The 18,014-nt window shown below is 60.2% G+C and overlaps 1 protein-coding gene across 4 annotated transcripts in view; it reads right to left on the bottom strand.

Annotated features, from left to right (window-relative positions):
• Positions 1–205: 205 nt before the first annotated feature.
• ADAMTS14 (ADAM metallopeptidase with thrombospondin type 1 motif 14) overlaps positions 206–18,014 on the bottom strand; it is a 72,905-nt gene continuing 55,096 nt past the window's right edge. For 2 of the 4 annotated variants that reach the window (XM_062214742.1, XM_062214745.1), the window contains exons 12-22: positions 16,217–16,392; positions 14,094–14,227; positions 13,715–13,838; positions 12,723–12,803; positions 10,852–11,015; positions 9,368–9,536; positions 8,800–8,932; positions 6,900–7,107; positions 4,344–4,473; positions 3,842–3,952; positions 206–2,132 (exon numbers count right to left, since the gene is read on the bottom strand). In XM_062214742.1, the coding sequence (XP_062070726.1) occupies positions 1,660–2,132; positions 3,842–3,952; positions 4,344–4,473; positions 6,900–7,107; positions 8,800–8,932; positions 9,368–9,536; positions 10,852–11,015; positions 12,723–12,803; positions 13,715–13,838; positions 14,094–14,227; positions 16,217–16,392 (1,903 nt within the window). In that variant the 3' untranslated portion in view covers positions 206–1,659. The remainder of the gene's footprint in view (positions 2,133–3,841; positions 3,953–4,343; positions 4,474–6,899; positions 7,108–8,799; positions 8,933–9,367; positions 9,537–10,851; positions 11,016–12,722; positions 12,804–13,714; positions 13,839–14,093; positions 14,228–16,216; positions 16,393–18,014) is intronic. The other 2 variants (XM_062214743.1, XM_062214744.1) reach the window with 2 other exon arrangements.

The raw sequence follows: 18,014 nt of genomic DNA, 5'->3' as shown, positions 1-18,014 counted from the left end.
GGCCCCAGCTCTGTTCCTGTCCCGTGGCCCTGACTTGCTGCTCAGAGGACCTCCGGGGCCGAGCCAGGGAGGCTGAGGATCAAGGCTCCATGGACACCAGCTATGTCCTGCCCTCCTCCCAGCCATCTTGTGACAATGCAGCCCAGGCCCTTAGTACTTCATGGTCCTCTTCGTCCAAAAGAAAGAGAAAGGAAAACACAGCACAATCTTTTGGGTCCAAAACAACACACCAAGGGCAAGGTTAATAAATACACGTTTACAGGTCTGGATATCCAAGGCACAAGAGTTCCCACCTGCAGGTGGGCCATGCCTGCACCCACAGGCAGAGCACGCACCCCAGCATCCTGGGTAGGGGCAGGGCAATGTGGAAGACAGCACCCGAGGAGGCCCTGGCACCCTCGGGCCCCAAGGGGATGCAGGCCAGGGGCCTGCCGCTCCTCTTCTTCCAGCTGGCTCAGAACAGCCACTGCTCTGGGAAAGAAGCACCGACAAGCCTCCCTGGGCCCCTCTATGAGTGCACACCCTGAGAGGGAGGCCCTAGGAGGCACCCTGAGAGCTAGAGGGTCTACGGCTGCTGCCTGCCCCTCACAGGTGATACAGAGAGAGGCTAAGCCAGGCAGAGGCCCTGAGCACTGTGGGTCAGTGTGTCCTCCCCACCTGGCCCTGGGGCAGACACTGGCATCTGCCTTGGGCCCTCAGCCCCGATGACCCTTGTCATCCCCAGGCCTGGCTCCAACTCTGGTCCTCCGCCCTGGAGCCAGCACTCGCCCCGCCCCTCAGAGCACCACACATCTGCAGCCCTGCTCAGGCCAGGCAGGAGTAGGCCCGGACTCCGGCGGGGGCTGTGTCTGGCAGGGAGCATCTTCCAAGGGGTCCAGCCTGAGACCTCCCATCTCCTCTGTGTCCAGTCCCTTTCGCCACCCAGAGTGATGACCGAAGTTCCCTTCCTGGTCCTGCCAGGGGCCAAGCACCAGTGCAGAACCCCACAGACAATGAGGACTTGGGGTCCAGGGGGTCCTGAGCCTCCTCGGCTGGGAGGCCAGCCTGTAACTGGAGTCACCAGAATAATGAGAGGTGACGTCTGCAGGACAGGATGTGGCTGCAGGTGCTGCCCAGACTCCGCTCCCGGCCTCAGCTTGTGGAGCTGCATGGAGCCCTTGGCCTCCTACCTACCCCAGCCTGGCAGCAGGGAAGGCCCCCTGCCCCCACTCTCAGCCTGCTCTGTGTACAGCCTCCCCAAAGCCCCGCCCCTGCTTTGCCTTTCTGGGGCATCCACTGGGGTCCCCACGAGTTCTGGAGAAGCAGGCAGCCCAGACGGCTCCCAGTGTGGGCTTCAGACTTGCCTGGGCCAGGCTCTAGGTGGAGGGGCAGCAGCTGGCCCTCGGTGCAGGCCGGAGGGACACACAGGCCCCGTGAGGCCCAGCCCCTGCTGGGCTACTTCTGAGGTATCTCAGGTTGGAGCTTTCCCTGATCATCCTCTCGCTCCCACCCCTGTCACCAGCAAAGAGTATCGCGGCCCCACAGGAGAACAAGAAGGAAATAACTTAAAAGGAAGTCTGTGCTTGCCCCGCCCCATTGCGTGTCCCCTGAGCTGGGGGCGCTGGGGGTGCCGAGGGGCACAGCATGTAAACGTGACTGGCAGGCCAGGCCAGGCTGGGCTCATGTCACCGGGGAGGTGGTAGGAAGGCTGGTGCCTCCATGTGTTGGGTCCTCCCAGGGCTGTCCTGTAACCTCAGAGGCTGGCACAGGTACCCGGGTCCAGCCCCAAGGCATTGCCTGGGGAGTGGTAGAGAAAAGGTCCCCAAATTCTTGGGGGCTCAGTTTCTGGGAAGCAGGGCGATGTTGGGTGACCGCAGAGCTCGCGTCCATAGGTCCTGGGGGCTCTGTGGATGGACTGTGCTGATGATCTGCTCCTGCCGGCCCTTCGGTGGGCACCGCAGCACCTGGGGAGGGGTCACCAGGAGTGGAGGAGGAGGGTGGTGAGGCTGGGCTGGGGTCTGGGCTGGGGTCACGGGCCGAGGCCTTCTTGGTGCAGGAGGCACAGCATAGGCGGTGGTAGCCGGGGATGGAGCAGTAGCGATCAAGCACTTGCATCTGGCAGAAGATGGACCGGTCCCCCACGCAGGGCTCTGCTGCACACAGCAAAAGGCCTGTCAGCAGCCACGCCTCCCTCTCACCCTTGCTGGGCTCACCAGAAAGCACCCCCCACCCTCAAGCCAGGGAGAAGAGGGGCGGGGCCTCAGGAGCAGCAGCTCCCAACTTGGGAGCCTCCCAACCGGGCATCAGCACCACCCAGAGGCTTGCTGGGAAATGCACTTTCTCAGGTGGCGCAGAAGCAGAAGTTGGGGGGTGGGGCGGGCAGCACTGCGTTCCAACCACACCCTCCAGGTAATCTGAGCACGGAGGAAAGGTGAGAACCACGGCCCTACGCGGTGCATCCTCACCCGCGGCTGCACCCTGGGATCCCAAGGGCGCTTCACAAATAGCCGGTGCCCACCCTTGGCCCAGAGCCCAGGCAGCCTGGAGCGTGGCCTGCACATGGGGCTGCCACAGGCCTCGCCTCTCCCAATCGATCGGAAGGACCTGACCCACTCCAGCCAGAGTGGACGCCCGCGTGTGTGAGAAGCAGGTGAGACGCCTGGCCCCCGGTCAGCACACGTGGGCAACAGTATGCCCTCCACATGAGACTTGCAATCAAGACTTGCAGGCTTGGGCTCAAGGCCAGGCCCTCCCACTAAAAAGCTGCAAAGGTCTTGGACAAGTCACTGAAGAAACACCAGGCTAGTGCTGACACTTGCAATGAATCGTAAGTTAGCGTTCATACAGCGCCTGGCACAGAGGACTCGCCATGCTAACTCGCTTTGCTTAAACATCACCTACAAATGCTGCTGTGTGAAGTCCAGACTGAAAGTAAAAGTAGAGCTTTGCTTTCCCTGAAGTGTTGAGGAGGGACAGAGGGAGGAGGGAAGAGTGTAGGTTGTGGGTTTAGAACAGATCAGAGATCAGAAGGCCAGTGGCCCCTAGAGGGCGCCAGAATTCTGGGACCAGAACCACCTTCCTTTCCTTGTGGGAGGCAGAGGAGGCAGATCCAGGAACTGGCCGGCCTGAGGCTGGGCAGGCAGCAGGGAAGCAGCGAGATCAGAGGGCCATGGGACCCTGTAGTTCTACAGATGAGGTCACAAAGCTCAGAGAGGCACAGCGATTGCAGCAGGTCACACAGCCGATGCCCCCCCACCAGGGGTCAGGCGCACGTCTTTCCATTGCTCACCTTCCCAGACCTCAGGAGGGTGGGAGAGGGAAGCAGAGGCAGGGCCTAGGAAGGGGGCCCACACAGAGCCTGGCACCTAACAGGCATCCAAGGCTGGGCAAGCGGAGAGCTGGGAGTGCAGGCTCTCACGAAGCAGGGACCCTGCCACCTTCCCCAGAGCCTGGGCCGCCTTGGAGCACACCCCTGCTTAGCTGAGAATCCCAGAGTGAGCTACGGCTCAGAATTCAGAGCTCTGGGGGCCAGAGAATTCACACTCTGCATTGCTACGACAGCGCACTCACAGGGGGCATCTGGGGTGTCGCATTGTCACCAAACAGGGCGGTATCTCCACAGCAAACAAGGAAATGATTTCCCGTGGGTTCAGGTCAGACTTAGCCACCCAGTGAGTGCGCACCAAACTTGGGCGGCATGCTGGCAGTACTTCAGAGCTGCAGGCACGGGGCCGTGGACCAGCCCAGCGCGGGCCCTCCTGCCCTGCCCCTCCGAGGCTCGGGGAGGCTGAGCCCACACAGACAGGTGCGAGCTGGGTCTGCCCTGCTGCTCCAACCACTTGGGGAGCGGGGAGGTACGTACCTGCCGGTATTTTGTCCGTGGGAGGTCGGGGCCCAGAGGGTGGCACCCACGGCTCTTCTGTGGTCACAGGCTCCCGGGTATCAGCCTTCACCGTGTCGTTCGGGAGAGTCCCTGCAAGTGGGTAGAGGCAGCTCTAGCCCAGCCAGCCCTTGGCCTCCAAAGTCCATCCAGCCGCGGATGCAGCCAGCTGTGTGATGAAGACAGCTGTGGCTGTGAACTTGTTTGTCCTTTGTCTCAACACTACGCAGAGCAACAGGTGCTCACACAGCATCTGCATTGTTACTAGGGGCTCCGCGGGGCCTAGGGCTGATCCGAAGCAGACAGGAAGGCATGTGCAGGTTGTTCGCAAACACAAGACCACACCATTCACACAAAGGACAGGCATGCCCACACCAGTCCCTGAGGACACCTCGGGCTGGTTTTCTCTGGGATGTCTAAGGGTCCGGGAGGCAAGACTGGGCTGGGTGTTGGGGGGCGGGCTCCCGTCGCCCCACCTGCTCACCTCCACAGCGGGGCAGGCTGCAGATCTGCACGGTGTCTGGCTTGGCCGCCTCGCACTGCCCGAGACTGTTGGCGCTGCTCCGGCACACCACCTGCCGCTGCTGGATGCCTTCCCCGCAGGTGACAGAGCACTGCCGGGGGCGGGGCAGGTGGAGGGAGAGACAGAGGACAGGCCGGTGAGCTCACGGCCCAGCCCACGCGAGGACAGACAGCTCACAAAGGAGGGAGCCCCATCTTCTCTGCACCGGAGGGACACGCAGTAGCCCTAAGTAGCCCCACCAGGACCCCACACCTGGAACCAAACACCGCAGCCAAGAGCCGCAGCTCCACGCATTGGCTTGAGAGGGTCCTCCTGAGCCCCATTCGAGCTACTCTCCCTGCACCCACGGGTCTGCTCTGTGCCCCTGTTCTCGGGTGCCTCGGGGCTCAGGCCACAGGCCCCCATTGTTGCGCACTGCATGGTGTGAGCAGGGCAGGTCCCTTTCCTCGATGACACCTGGACAGGATGCAGGAGGCTGCGTTGTCACGTCACCACCTTGCTGCTCGGTTTCTAGCTCTGGAGACCAGACAGCTAGGGGCAGGGTCTTGGGGGCCCTTCTAGCTTTGACACCCATGGATCTTGTGACTCGGCGACCCCACACCAGCCCACAGGCCCTGTCCACAAGCATCTTCTTCCCTGAGAGGGGAAGGTGTGGGTGCTGCCACACACACTGTCCCCTGGGCTGCCTGTGTGTAGGCCCTGTTCACAGCCTGCATGGGGAAGACCCCGCTGAGCTCCTCTCCCTGAGAGCCCAAGCCAGACTGAGGGCCAGGGCCACACAGCCCGGAGAAAGCAGCTCAGCCCGCCGCCAGGAGCAGTGGCAGCGGCGACTGGCTTTGGGTGCCTTTGTCAGTCTCACGGGCACTAACAGTTTCCGCCACCCCTCATCTCTCGCTTGTTTCATTCCTTTGAGGCTCAGCAATCTGTCTGTCTGTGTCAGAACAGACGAAGCTACAGATGACAGAGAAGCGCCTAAAACCTGCAGGCGCTGCATGGGCATTTCGGGTCTTTGGAAGCTGCCATCACTGTGTGATATTCCAAACAGAAAGCACGGAGGGCTGCCCACGAAGGCCTGTTCAGACACGGCCAGCACGTTAACCACCCAACCTCGGCACTGCCTGACACCGTGGTTCAGGGTTCTCAGCTTCTAGGTGGCAGCAGGTCACACTGTGGTATCCTTTTCCAATCCCCTGCTAGCAACCCTAGGCTAGTGCCTGGTGGTTGCTACAACTGGCATGGCTGTGCTTGCCTCCTTGAGCAAATGAGGTTTTAAAAATCAGGATAAAATCTCCCTCACAAGGTTCATCGTAATCACATAAGAAAATGTAAGTTGGTGGGATTAAGTACAGCCACGTTACTGTACAACCACCACCACCACCTGTCTCCATAGCAACCACTACCACCACCCATCTCCATAGCAACCATCGCCACCATCTGTCTCCATAGCGGCCACCACCACCCGTCTCCACAACTTTTTCTTCTTCCCAAACTGGAACTGCAGTGCCATTAGACACCAACGCCCTCCTGCCTCCCTCCCCGCCGGCCCCTGGCCACCACCGTTCTATTTTATGTCCCTGACTTGCGGAGGGGCCTCACATTTGTGAACTCCTGCACCACTTGTCTGGCTGCTTCCACTTCGCATGGTGTCTTCAGGGTTCACGTCAGGCAGGTGTTCAAGAGAAACCCAAGACCCAGGAAGGCTTCCCTGCGGCAGCCTCTGGGGCCTACGCCGTGCACCTGCAGGGCTCCACGGCCTCACCAGCCACCCCCTTCCCTACTCTAGCCCCCAGCAGAGGGGCTTCTGCAGAGCTGCCACAGGGGCCTCTGGAGCCCATGAAAGCCTCCCACCGCTCTTCAGGTTAACGCAAACTCCTCACACAGCCCTGTGGTGCTGCTTCCCCGTCCACCCCGCAACGCCGCCTGCAGCCCCTGCCCCTCCATTAGGCTCCCAGGCCACGGTCCTTTTGGTTTCTGAAATGTTGTAACACTGTCCCAGCCAGGGTCTCTTCCTGCGGCTCCCCCCGCAGGTCTCAGCTTCAAAGACACCTCCTCCGAGAGGCCCTCCCCCTTGCCTAAGCCCCATCTTGATCGCATGGCCCTGATTACGCCCCACAATCTGGAGCAGCGTCTGTGATTGGTTGCTTTTCTTTTAGGTCTCCCTTGCTGGGCTGGGAGCTCGCAGAGGACAGAGCTGCCTCGCTGATGCTAGGCTCCCCGCACTCCTAGGACAAAGCCTCGCCATGTAGCTGGTGCTCAGCAAGTATTCTGGAATGCGCAAATGTGCTTGAGCTTCCTCCCCTGGGACATGGAACATTAACACACCCTCCTAGCGCTGGGTGAAGCTTCGAGGACACAGCACAGAGCCACGGGAGCTCTGACTTCGTTCTGAGAAAAAACAGAGCAGGAAGCTCTGTGCCCTCAGGGAATGCCACTGAATCCCTCAGACCATTACCCCCCGCCCCACCCCCACAGCCCCACCTGCTCCCCAACCCCTCCCACCTCCGGAGGACAACTCACCTGCGACCAGGCTCCTGTCCGCCACTGGGCGGGGCAGGGCACACGCAGGCAGGGCCGCCGGGCCTCAGGCCGCTCGCCGGGGCAGGCTTTGGCAGGCATGGCCTTGCGGGTGCTGTTGGAGACCACCAGCAGGCACTGCACCCCCCGAGTCTGCACCCCCAGCTTCCCGCAGCTCCGGCTGCAGGCGCCCCATGCCTCTGTCACCCACCTGGAAATGGACAGAAGGGGAGGTGGGATGGAGGGGACACTTCCTCCCAGGGTCGCCTCCCACCCCCAGAAGAGCGGCAGGCTGCAGTCAGAGTGGGCTCTGCCTGGCTGTGGGCCTCACTCGGGGAGTCACTGTTCTCCCCAGCTGGCCCTCATCCAACAGCAGGTGCAAAGCATTCTAAGTCCTGGCTCCCAGAGTGACCATGGGCGGGCTCCCAGTGCCTCGCAGCCTCAGCTACCCCACCTTCACACTGGGGGTGTTTGCACGCTCCTCACGTATCTGAGAGTTTACCACGCACAGACACTGTGCACTGCTCATCTGGGGTCAGCCCAGAGCAGAACCACTCTGATGGGAGTGGGGTGGGGCAGCCCCAGCTCCTCATCCCCCTAGGCTCCCGGGGACATCTTTGAATGAGCCAAGTTCCCAGCAAAGTCAACCTCTTCATTTAAAAACCAGGACATAATCCCAAGCCAGGGGGAGAATGACCTGCCAGGATCTCAGGCAGAACCAGCCCTGTGTTTTCCATGACCAAACAGTTGTACAGAAAACAGGCTGAGTGACAGCAAAGGAACAGGCAGAAGGGAAGCCGAGGGGGCTGTGATGCTGCTGTCCTGCGCAGGACAGGGGCTGGGCACAGCGAGGCCACAGCAGGCTCTCGCCCTGGCCCGAACCACATCTGGCCCTGGGGCTCCCCCGGCTGCAAGGGGAGGAGCTGCTCTTAGTCAGGGAGGCCCCGCCAGCACCAAGGTTCAACCAGCGAGGACCCCAGGGGAAGCAGGATGACAGAGAGGCCCTCTGTGGTTCCACCCTCAACCCTGCCTGGGGGACCAGCGAAGCTGGGAGAAGCTGGTGGGGCTGCTCTGCAATGGCTCAGAGACCTGACCGTGAACCTCCTTCCATCACAGCTCTCTCCCCTCCTACAAGTAACCCCAAGAACACGACCTTGTGCTCGAAGTGCCTGTGTCCTCCGGCCAGGGAGGCCCACTCAGGGGCTACTAGATCATGGCCGTGTCCCTGGACTCCTGATGGCTGGGCAGAGGGGAGGCGGCTCTGGGAACCGGAGCCAGGAGGCACTGAAGTGCCCTTCAGCTCCACAGGCCCTACTGGGTCACTGAGGGGAGGTCTCCACACTGGCCCTCAGCCTCCCCCTCTGAGAAGGAACGCCTGGAGACACACGCAGCAGAAGCGACATCCTTCTCCTGGACGTGGAAGTTACTGCTCCAGAGGCCCCAGGGAGAACGGACAGGCCAGGCGGCTGGCGCTGGCTGTGAGAGCGCTCACGTGGGCTGGGAGTGCTCACGTGGGCTAGGAGCACTCATGTGGATGGGGAGCGCTCACGTGGGCGGGGAGCACTCATGTGGGCTGGGAGTGCTCACGTGGGCTGTGGGAGTACTCACATGGGTGGGGAGCACTCACGTGTGTGGGGAGCACTCATGTGGGCTGGGAGTGCTCACGTGGGCTGTGGGAGCACTCACATGGGTGGGGAGCACTCACGTGTGTGGGGAGCACTCATGTGGTCTGGGAGTGCTCACGTGGGCTGTGGGAGTACTCACATGGGTGGGGAGCACTCACGTGGGCTGTGGGAGCACTCACGTGTGTGGGGAGCACTCATGTGGGCTGGGAGTGCTCACGTGGGCTGTGGGAGCACTCACATGGGTGGGGAGTGCTCACGTGGACTGTGGGAGCACTCACGTGGGCTGGGAGCAGGGCCGCAGGTTGCAGCCCCGGCGGATGGGCTTGGGCCTCTTCCTGTGGTCGCACAGGTGCTGCTGCACCATGTGGTGGTCCTGTCTGCGGCGGCAGCCGTACTTGGTGAGCTGGATACCTGTGGGGTGGGCAGGCTGCGGTGGGCCTGGTGTGGCCAGCACCGCCCCCCCACCCCCCTGCGCGGCCCACGGCCTCAGGGACAGCACCCACTGCAGAGCCTGGAAGACAAACCTCACCCTCCTCTCCCCACCTCTGCACAGTCCCTGGGCACCTTCCTTCCTCAGCCTGATAACCTGACATGGAAGTGGCCTGGGCGGCCGCTCCTCCCACATTCAGGGAGCTCTCAGAGGGCAGCTGCCCGGCCCGGACACCACTCAAGCAGCCTCCTTAGCCCTGAGCCCCATCCCAAAGACCCTGCCCAGGATGGTCTTCCACACATCAGAAACCATGGGGAAACCGAGGCAGGAGCAGGCACACACTGAATGGAGACAACACCAGCCCCCACCCTCCTCTCCTTCCCAGAGCCCCTGGGTGCTGCCAGGAGAGCGGGTACCTCCTCCACAGGTCTTGGAGCAGGCAGACCAGCTCTTGAGCGCCCACTCGTAGGAGTGCGTCTCCTCCAGGAGCACGTTGTTGTTCCCTATCAGGGGCAGCAGGTCCTCGTGGATGACGTACTTGTAGGCCAGGCTGCTGCGGGGGCCGCCCTCCGCCAGGGGGAGCACCTGAGAGCAGGTGAGGGAATGAAAAGGGGAGCAAGGCCAGAATGGGAAAGAGGGGTGGGAGGTCGGCGCAGAGCCGGGGAGCGTTGAGAGGAGGTGGGCGGTGGCGCCAGGCGCGGCCCGGGGGCATCAGACTGATGGGCCTGTGGCTCAGCACCTGCAGAGTGCACGCCCACTCCAGAGCCCAGAGCAGCCTGTGCACCGGGGAAGGGCTTCCCACTCGCAGACCCGGGCTCTGACGAGGGGCCGTGTGCGTCCGCGCACCCACACCGCCCAACTAGAGAAGGTGGCCAGCAGGCAGAGTCTGGGCCCGAGGCCCTCGCTGGACACAATTTGCAATATTTCTCCCACTCTGTGGGCGGTCTGCTCACTTTCTCGATGATGCCCTTGGATTCACGCTTTTAATTGTGATGAGGTCCAGTTTTTTTTTTTTTTTTTCCTGTTTCTTATGCTTTTGGTGCCATATCTAAGAATCTAAGGTCACAAAGACTCGTCCCTCTGTTTTCCTCCAGGACACCTGTGGCCTTCGCCCTGAGATTTAGGCCCTTGATCTAGTGTGAGTTCCTATTTCTGTCTGAAGTCCTGGGGGGGTGGGGAGCCACCTTCATTCTCCTGCCCTTAGATCTCCAGTTGTCCCAGCACCTTTGTTTGTTTTCCCCTTAAATAGCCTTGGTACCCTTGCTGAAAATCAGCAGGCCACAGACAGGAGGGCGACACATGTTGGATTAGATTAATAAACATGCTGACAGTGATCGGCCAGAGAGCGCATTCTACAGATCCCGCCCAACGGGTGAGGATGGCACTGGGAACAAAGTCTGCCCCAGGCCGTGCTGCCACCAGCTGGAACTGAGGGCAGGTGGACACAGCACCTCAGGGCCTGGCTGGAGACGGCTCCCATCTAGGATGGTGGCCCCGCCTCCTCTCGGGAGACAGCACCCGGGGGGCAGCTGCATTAAGAACCTGAAGAAGCCACTCCTGGACCTGTTGTGGACCCTGCCATGATGCCCACCAATGCTGGCTAGTGGCAGGATAACTGGGGAGCCAGCCCTGCCCCACACCCATCTCCAACCCCCTATGAAGGAGCGCAGACTCCCTGTGTGTGGCCCCTGGGGGCTGCCAGCCAGGAGCCACCACTGCTCCCCCAGCAGCTTTTAAGCACAAGGGAAGAGCAAAAGCCAGGCCTTGCCAGGCTCCTGAGGACCTAGGGAGTGGGCGCTCTGCACCAGGCCTGTGTCAGCCCATCATGGACACACTGAGCAGGGCATGGGGGGGCGAGAATGGGAGGGTGGCAGGGGCCACCACCAGCAGTGGGACGCACCAGCACGGCGACGGCTTCGGGCAGGGGCCCGCTGGTCTTGAGGCTTTCCTTGGCATCTTCCACCGAGTGCTCCCACTCCAGGCCCAGCGCGATGAAGGTCCGGCTCGGGGCCGTCTTGCCCTTGGGGTTGAGGATGAAGTTTCCCGTGACCTGGCTCTTTACCGCTGGCCGGGGGTAGCAGGGAGAAGGTCACAGAGATTCCTGCTCCCCTCCAGGCCTCAGTGAGTGCGACAGTCAAGGCCTTCAGAGGGGCCCCTTGGGTAGACATCTGGTCAGGATGTCTACCTGCCACCCCTCCCCCGCTGGGTCCTCCCCAGACAGGTCTGCACACTGCCCCCACCCATACCCCCACCCACACACTGGTCCCTGCCCAAACCCTGGTGCACTCACTCCTCCCACTCTCATTGCCTTCGCTTCCCTTCTTCTGCCCATAGCTATGGCTCAGCACAAGGCAACCCCCAGTCCAGGAAACCATCCTCAATCACCCAGCCCGGCGGGCATCGTAAGCTGGTGGGGCCTCTGTCATATGTCGAGGTGACATTGCAGCCCACCTGCCCCCACTTGTGGGGTCTGAACAGACACTTGAGGGAGAATGTAGCCACACCTAACATGTGAGAAGCTGCCTGCTGCCTGCTACCCATGCCTGCCAGGATCCTGCTCCCAACCATGTGCATGGCTTGGTAATTGAGAGAACCACAGGCCACGCAGTGCACCCCAGAGAAGGGTGCAGTGCTGTGAGCTTTTAGTGTCTTCAACCATCACCAGAACACGTTCATCACCTCAACAGAAACCCAGTACTCATCAGCAGTCCTGCCCACCTCCTCCCACAGCCCGGGGCCCAGCGCGTCTACCTCCTCTGCCTCTGCAGACTGGCCTTTTCTGGACACTTTCATGTCTTTGACTGCCCATTCCGTGTCAGCAAAAACAAAACACACAAAACCACCCCTGACATGTGTGCTCTTCATTTGCATCTGTGATTTACTTGGGGGTTCTGACTGTTACTCTGCCTTGCCTCCACTGTTGGCAAGGGTAGATATCTCAGCGACTGTGTCTGGGTCTCATACGACAATGATTTAAAAGCCTATGTGGTAGACTGCACAAATGGCTATGAAGTCCTCCTATCCCTGCACGTGACTCTACCTTCTCCCAGCAAGAGGTCATCTGTTTTCCTACCCCTTGAAGCTGGACTTGGCCATGTGACTGGGTCCAATGGGACACTGGAAGACACACTGCAAGTAGAGACTTGAAAAGCACTTGCATGCTGGGGCTTGCCCTCTCTTGCTATGCCTGGGGACCAAGTGACCAACACCATGTGACTAATCTCAGGGTACCCTGTTGGGGCAGGAACCTCAGCTGACAGCTGGTATCAACCACCTGACGTGAGTGAGGCCATCCTGAACTAACCAGCACTAAACAGACCCACAGCTGATGGCATCTACCTGAGTCCATCCAGGCAGAGCAGAAGAACCACCCAGCTGAGCCCAGCCCAAGCTGATGACACACAACTGTGAGCTCATGAATAATGTTTGGAGCCACTAAGTTTTGGGGTAGAAATGCTTGTTAGGGAACTGACTGATAAACTCTATGAAAATGGTTTTCCTTTGAAAGCCATCTACACACCCAAGGAAGTATTCACAGTGGTTGCTCTGGGGGAAGAAAAATGCCCTGGGAGGCAGGGATGGGAAGGGAACTCTTCTAGCCAGGGAATGGGTTACCCATTCAACATCCACTTAGAAATACAGGAACAGGGGGTCCTCTTCTGAACATTCAAGCTTCTGAACTTCCGGTGCTAGAATTCTGCCCTCCGCTCTCCCCCAAACCTGAGGGCACAGCTGGGGCCCGGCTGCCCCTCGCAGCACCCTGGCACTCACCGATGCCATGGGGGTTCTTCTCCAGCCCCTCGATCAGGATGTGCCTGGCGCCGGCTGGGATCTGCACTTGCTTGAGATCTGCTGCCACAAGGGAGACCCAGAAACGCAGTGGGCGCCCTGAGCTGGTGGCCCCACAGCCCGGCACCCCTATCTCCCACTGGGACCCAGGAACATCCCATCAGATCCCGGAACTCTCTGAACCTCTGCTTCCCCATCTGTAAAATGGGGGTGGGGCCTTCTCAGGGAGCAAGGAGGATCACTTGGGGGCTTCAAGCACCCCGTAAGGGGCCGCTGCAGGAGTGGGAGGCACTCTCACTTCCTGCCTTCTCACCTCTCCTGTTCCCCTCCTCTTTGCTCCTCTGACTGCCCCTCCCCCCTTGCATCTCACACCTTCAGCCACAGGAGGGATTTAGATGACACAGGTCACGAAGCCCCTACATGGCCGTTCTGGGCCCTCCGGATCCAAGGCCTGGAGACAAGCCTGGCTCACAGTCACCAACCTTCCCCCCAGAAATGAAAGGCAAGGCCAAGCTGTAGCAGTCCCAAAGAAAAAGCAGACCCAGTTCACACTACAGTGTAAAGGGCTGGTATCTGGTCCTTTTCCATGGCAAGTTTGGGCAGACTGGGTGGGGGGGAATCAAGGAACTCAGAGACGCCAGACTTTCATACAAAGGGGTGCCACAGGTTTAAAAAACGAAAGGTGGGAAAGGAGAGAGGGACAGTGCAGCCTTGGCCACGCCTGCAGGCTTGTCTGACGCACAGCCCTGGGGCCAGAGAGATGGCTGAGCTCCCAGCACAACCCACTGCCAAGCAGGAAGATGCTCCTGGGAGCTGTTGGGCCCCCACTGGGCAGCAGCATGCCCGGGAGCTGGGGTGACCTAGTGCAGCTTCCCGCTCACCAGCCCCAGCGGCTCCGGAAGCTCTCCTGCTCCCACCCTGCGACACAGTGCACAAGGAGGGAGGGGGGCGGTCCCCGCCCCAGCCCCACTCACCTGCCTGCTTGGAGGCCTTGCCCAGCGTCCCCTTCACAGTCCTGCAATGGGAGTTGTCACCACCACAGACTCCACACTTGTCATCCGCTTTCATGGACCCCACCTCCTTGTCACAGCCGACAGGCTGAAGCCAAAGGTAAGGTCAGAGGGAGGAGGCTTCTCCCACCCCCACCCCCACTACTCCCCAGGCCAGCAGCCCCTGGCTCCCTTCCAGTCTGCAGACCCCAGCCACACATCCCCAGGCAGGGTTCAGAGGCAGATCGGTCACATGACCTAGAGAGTCTGAAACCTGCTGGGGGCGGGGGAGGGGGGTGTGATGCTTATCTTCCCAGGGAGAAGGAGGGGCCCGCAGTGGGTGGCAGCCCGTGGGGCCACCTACCACACACTCGCCGCGAGCGCAGACGCTGTACGGGTCCCGGTAGCTGCAGCGAGTGCCATCGTGCACCACCTGGTTCATGAACACCACGTCCCCCGTGTCCTCTGATTGGCAGATCAGCTCACACTTCTGGGAGTCTGTGGGGAGACGGGCCATGCTGAGCCCCAGGTGCCTCAGAGGAAGCTGCTGGCCGGGGAAGACATCAGCACCAGGGCCCTCTGGGAGAGGTCTGGGGGTGGGGCAGCAGCTAAGAGGCGGACATCCCCATCCTACGCAGGAGTCCTGGCTCCACTTCCAGTTCTGGCTTCCTGCTGATGCACCACACCCTGGGAGGCAGCAGGCACAAGTACTGGCGACCCTGCCGCCCACATGGGCAATCCAGACTGGGTTCTGTGCTCCTAGCTGCGGCCCGGCTCAGCCCTGGTTGTTGTGGAACTTTGGGGGCATGAACCAGTGGATAAAAGATCTCTCTTTCTCTTTCTCTTTCAAATAAATAAACACAAATAAAAATTATTTTAAAGAAATGAAATCCCTGCTGGCCACTTACAGATCAGCTGTATGACCTTGGGCAAATGACTTGACCAATCTAAGCCTCAGCTCCCCATTTTACAGTCCATAATCAGAAAAATGGCACTCCAGTTATTGATTAAAATCAAGTGATTAAATAATAATAATAAGCTGACAGTGGATGCTTACTATACACCACATACTTCTGAAACGCTTACACACTCTGCTGTGCAATTTTGAACACTTTGCGTGAATTAACTCAATTAGCCCTCTCAATACCCACAGGAGGTAGGATCTCGTATGGCAGAGGAGGGAACCGAGGACTGGAGAGGCTAAGGGACTTGCTCAAGGCCACACAGCCACATGGGAAGAGGTTCAGTTCAGCCCGGATTCTACCCGAGCAGCGGGCTGGAGTCTGCTCTGAGCTCTGCAACTTTCCCAGGCACAAGTGTGTGAAGGTGTGGCTGAACGTGTGTGAGCACCACAGGCTGGGGCGGCAGGCAGAGCAGAGCAGTGAGCTGTGTGTGCATCTGAGTGGGGCGGGCTGGGGTGGGGGAGAGGTCCTTTCTGGTCTGACGACAAAACGTTCCCTCTCTGGGCTTCAGTGTCCAAAGAAGGAGGCTCCAGAGGACACATAAACACCCGCTGTGCTTCTCAGAAAAAGCGAGGTCGGGGGCTTAGCTGACTTCCTGGAATTTATCCGCAAGTCCTGGGAGAAGCTGGTGTCCAGCTGCCCACGGCCTCTGGGCTCCTCCCTGCCTCATGCTGTGGCTGCTGGCTTGGTTTCTCAATGGAGCTGGAAGGCTCCAGAACAAGCCCTGGCCCACACCTAAGGACCCTGCTGGGCTCTTAGGACACCTGGCAACTTCCTGCTGCAGCACCTCGCCACATTCCCGCCAGCACCTGGGCCACCTCTCTAGAACCCAGCAGATTCTGACTGGGGCACCCGGGCAGGCAGGCATCTGGCAGCCATGGAGCCAGGCGACGGTGCCAAGGGAGCAGTGAGCTCCCCAGAGTGGGAGGAAGACATTCCCCAGCACTGGCAGGCTTCCGAGGCCCCTCCAACATAAAGATCCGATGATTCCAAACACAAGCAGGGAGCCCAGGGGCCTGGGGCCACACCTCGCTCGGGGGAGGAAAGGTGGTTCTCAGGGCAGCTGTCTGGGGCTACAGGCTGTGTGGTAGGGAGTGAGGGGCCAGAGAGGGGCCAGGGAAAGGCTGGTGGGCGAGGGGAGGACTCGAACACTGGAAACCACTTTGTCGCTTTGTCCCCCCATTCCCTTGCTTCTCCAGCAGCCAACACTGCTGCCAGGCTCGGTGGCACCTTTGGGGAAGGACTCCACCCCAAGTCACTCTCCTGGCACCTGCCAGAAGACTCCTATAAGTAGACACATCGGGGATGACCTTGACAGGGTTGTAGCCTCAGAGGTATGCCAGGCATAGACCTGCAAGCCAGCTGACCACAGTGCCCCTTTTGGTACCGCTACTGTCCCTCTAGCTAGATGGTAGGGTTCAAGGCTTGGAGGCCCTGCCAGGGAGCAGAGCCTGTGGCCGTGGCAGAGGTCCAAGGACCGGGCGGGTGGCAGGTTGAGGGCAGGCAGGCAGCGGGGTCTGCTCACCATCATCAGGCTCGTAGGGGAGCCAGCTGTGCTTGGCGTTCTGGTGGACGTAGTAGGAGTTGCGTTTGGCACACTGCTGGGCCCGGAAGTCCTCGTAGGGCCCTGGGCACTCCTGGCTGTTGCAGACCTGGTACTCGAACATGGGCCCAGAGCATGGGCGGCCTCCATAGGCTGGGCTGGGCAGGCACAGAGAGAGCCGGTGAAACTTGCTGGCTGGGAAGGCTGGGGAGGGCCAGGCTTCCCCCACGACCACCGGGAGCAGCAGAAGCATCACAAGGGACTCTGCTAACTCCTAAGCTAGAGAGTGACCCGCAGTGCGCGGCTGCTGAGTGCAGAGCTTCGGGATCCCTCTTCCTCCCTGACTGCTCCAGCCTTCAGGCATAGATGCCACTGTGGGAGAGAGACAGACAGACAGACCGGGGACTGACTACCCTCTCCAGCTGGCTGGAAGCCTCATCAGTCTTACTCAGCTCCGCACATTCCCTCGCCCGCTGCACACGGGGCCTAGGGTGCAGAAGGTGCTCCACGAATGACCCCAGCACTCCTGCCCGCGTCCCCTGCCACGTAATGGCGTAATCAGCTCAGTGCTAAAAGAAAGTTGCCTTTGCAACCAGAAGAGCTGGCTTCCAAGTCCTGACCAGGCAACCTCGGTCAAGTCACTCAGCCTTGATGGGCCTTAATTCCCCCCTTGAAAACAAGGGACAATTTTATAGTCCTCCTCTTGTGTCTGTGAAGAATAAGAAAAGATACTTTAAAGCAATCTGTACTCTCCTCTCAGATAAGTGAAGAGGGTTCTGTTAGGTAAGGCCATGGATACAAAGTGTCCCAGTGCAGAGGGCTGGCACCCTGCTCACAGAGCTGCCTGGAAAATTACATGGGCTTAGGCACCCATGTGCTTGCTCCCCTAGCACAGAGGAAGTGCTCGATACGCTGCAGCAGCAATTTTAACAGCAGCGCTCATCTACCAAGTGCGGAATCTGTCACACACCCAGCATCATTTCAGCCTCAGAAAAATCAAGTCGCTGTTGCAAAGCTCAATAAATGGTAGCTTTGATCCAGGGGATAACTGTCAGTCGTGACTGCACAGGGGCTCATCAGGGTGGGTACCAGAGGGCCGTGCATCCCTCCAGCTGTGCTGTATCCCCAACAGGTGGAAGCCACGGCAGTCAGTCCCTTCGGGCTCACATCTGTAAAAGCCAACGCAGCAGTCTGGAAAGGGACAGACTGCTTCCGCAGGCAGGGAGCTGCCCAGCCTTGGAGGCAGGAGCAGGATGTGAAGGACCGCCCCCGAGGATGCTGGAGTCACCGCGGCCCTGCGATCACACCGCCTGGTGCCGCAGAGGGTCGGGTGAGGCCATCTCCCTGGGGAGGGTCCCGAGGCCAGCTGACCTCCACAGCAGCCTCCCCCAGACCACGTTGCGCATGAGGCTATCCTCAGCAAGTTGCATCAGCTTGGGAGACGGGCAGGGGCCTTTGGGGCTCAGCAGTTCCAAAACTACAGAGTAGGGGAGGGGATGTTACAGAGAGGGTGAGAAGGGAGAAACAGACATTTGACATTTGGGGGGGGTGGGGGTCATCACAAAGCGCTGTGGAACTGGCAGGATCGTGGCCCACCCCACCCCTCAGGGGAAGCTTCTGCACATGAGAACTTGAGAATCACTAATTTGGACACACTCACAGGGGTCAGACCCAATGGGCTATTAGCAAACGCAGGCGGGAGTGCCCTGCCCACAGCAATGTGGGACCAGCATTCATTAAAATGCACCCGCTACCCTTGGGTGGGTCGAGCAGAAGCCCT

Source organism: Lepus europaeus, chromosome 17 (genome assembly GCF_033115175.1).
Source record: "Lepus europaeus isolate LE1 chromosome 17, mLepTim1.pri, whole genome shotgun sequence".
NCBI lineage: Eukaryota > Metazoa > Chordata > Mammalia > Lagomorpha > Leporidae > Lepus > Lepus europaeus.
Note: the sequence above shows the minus strand (reverse complement) of the source record. Positions and strands in the feature narration are given on the sequence as shown.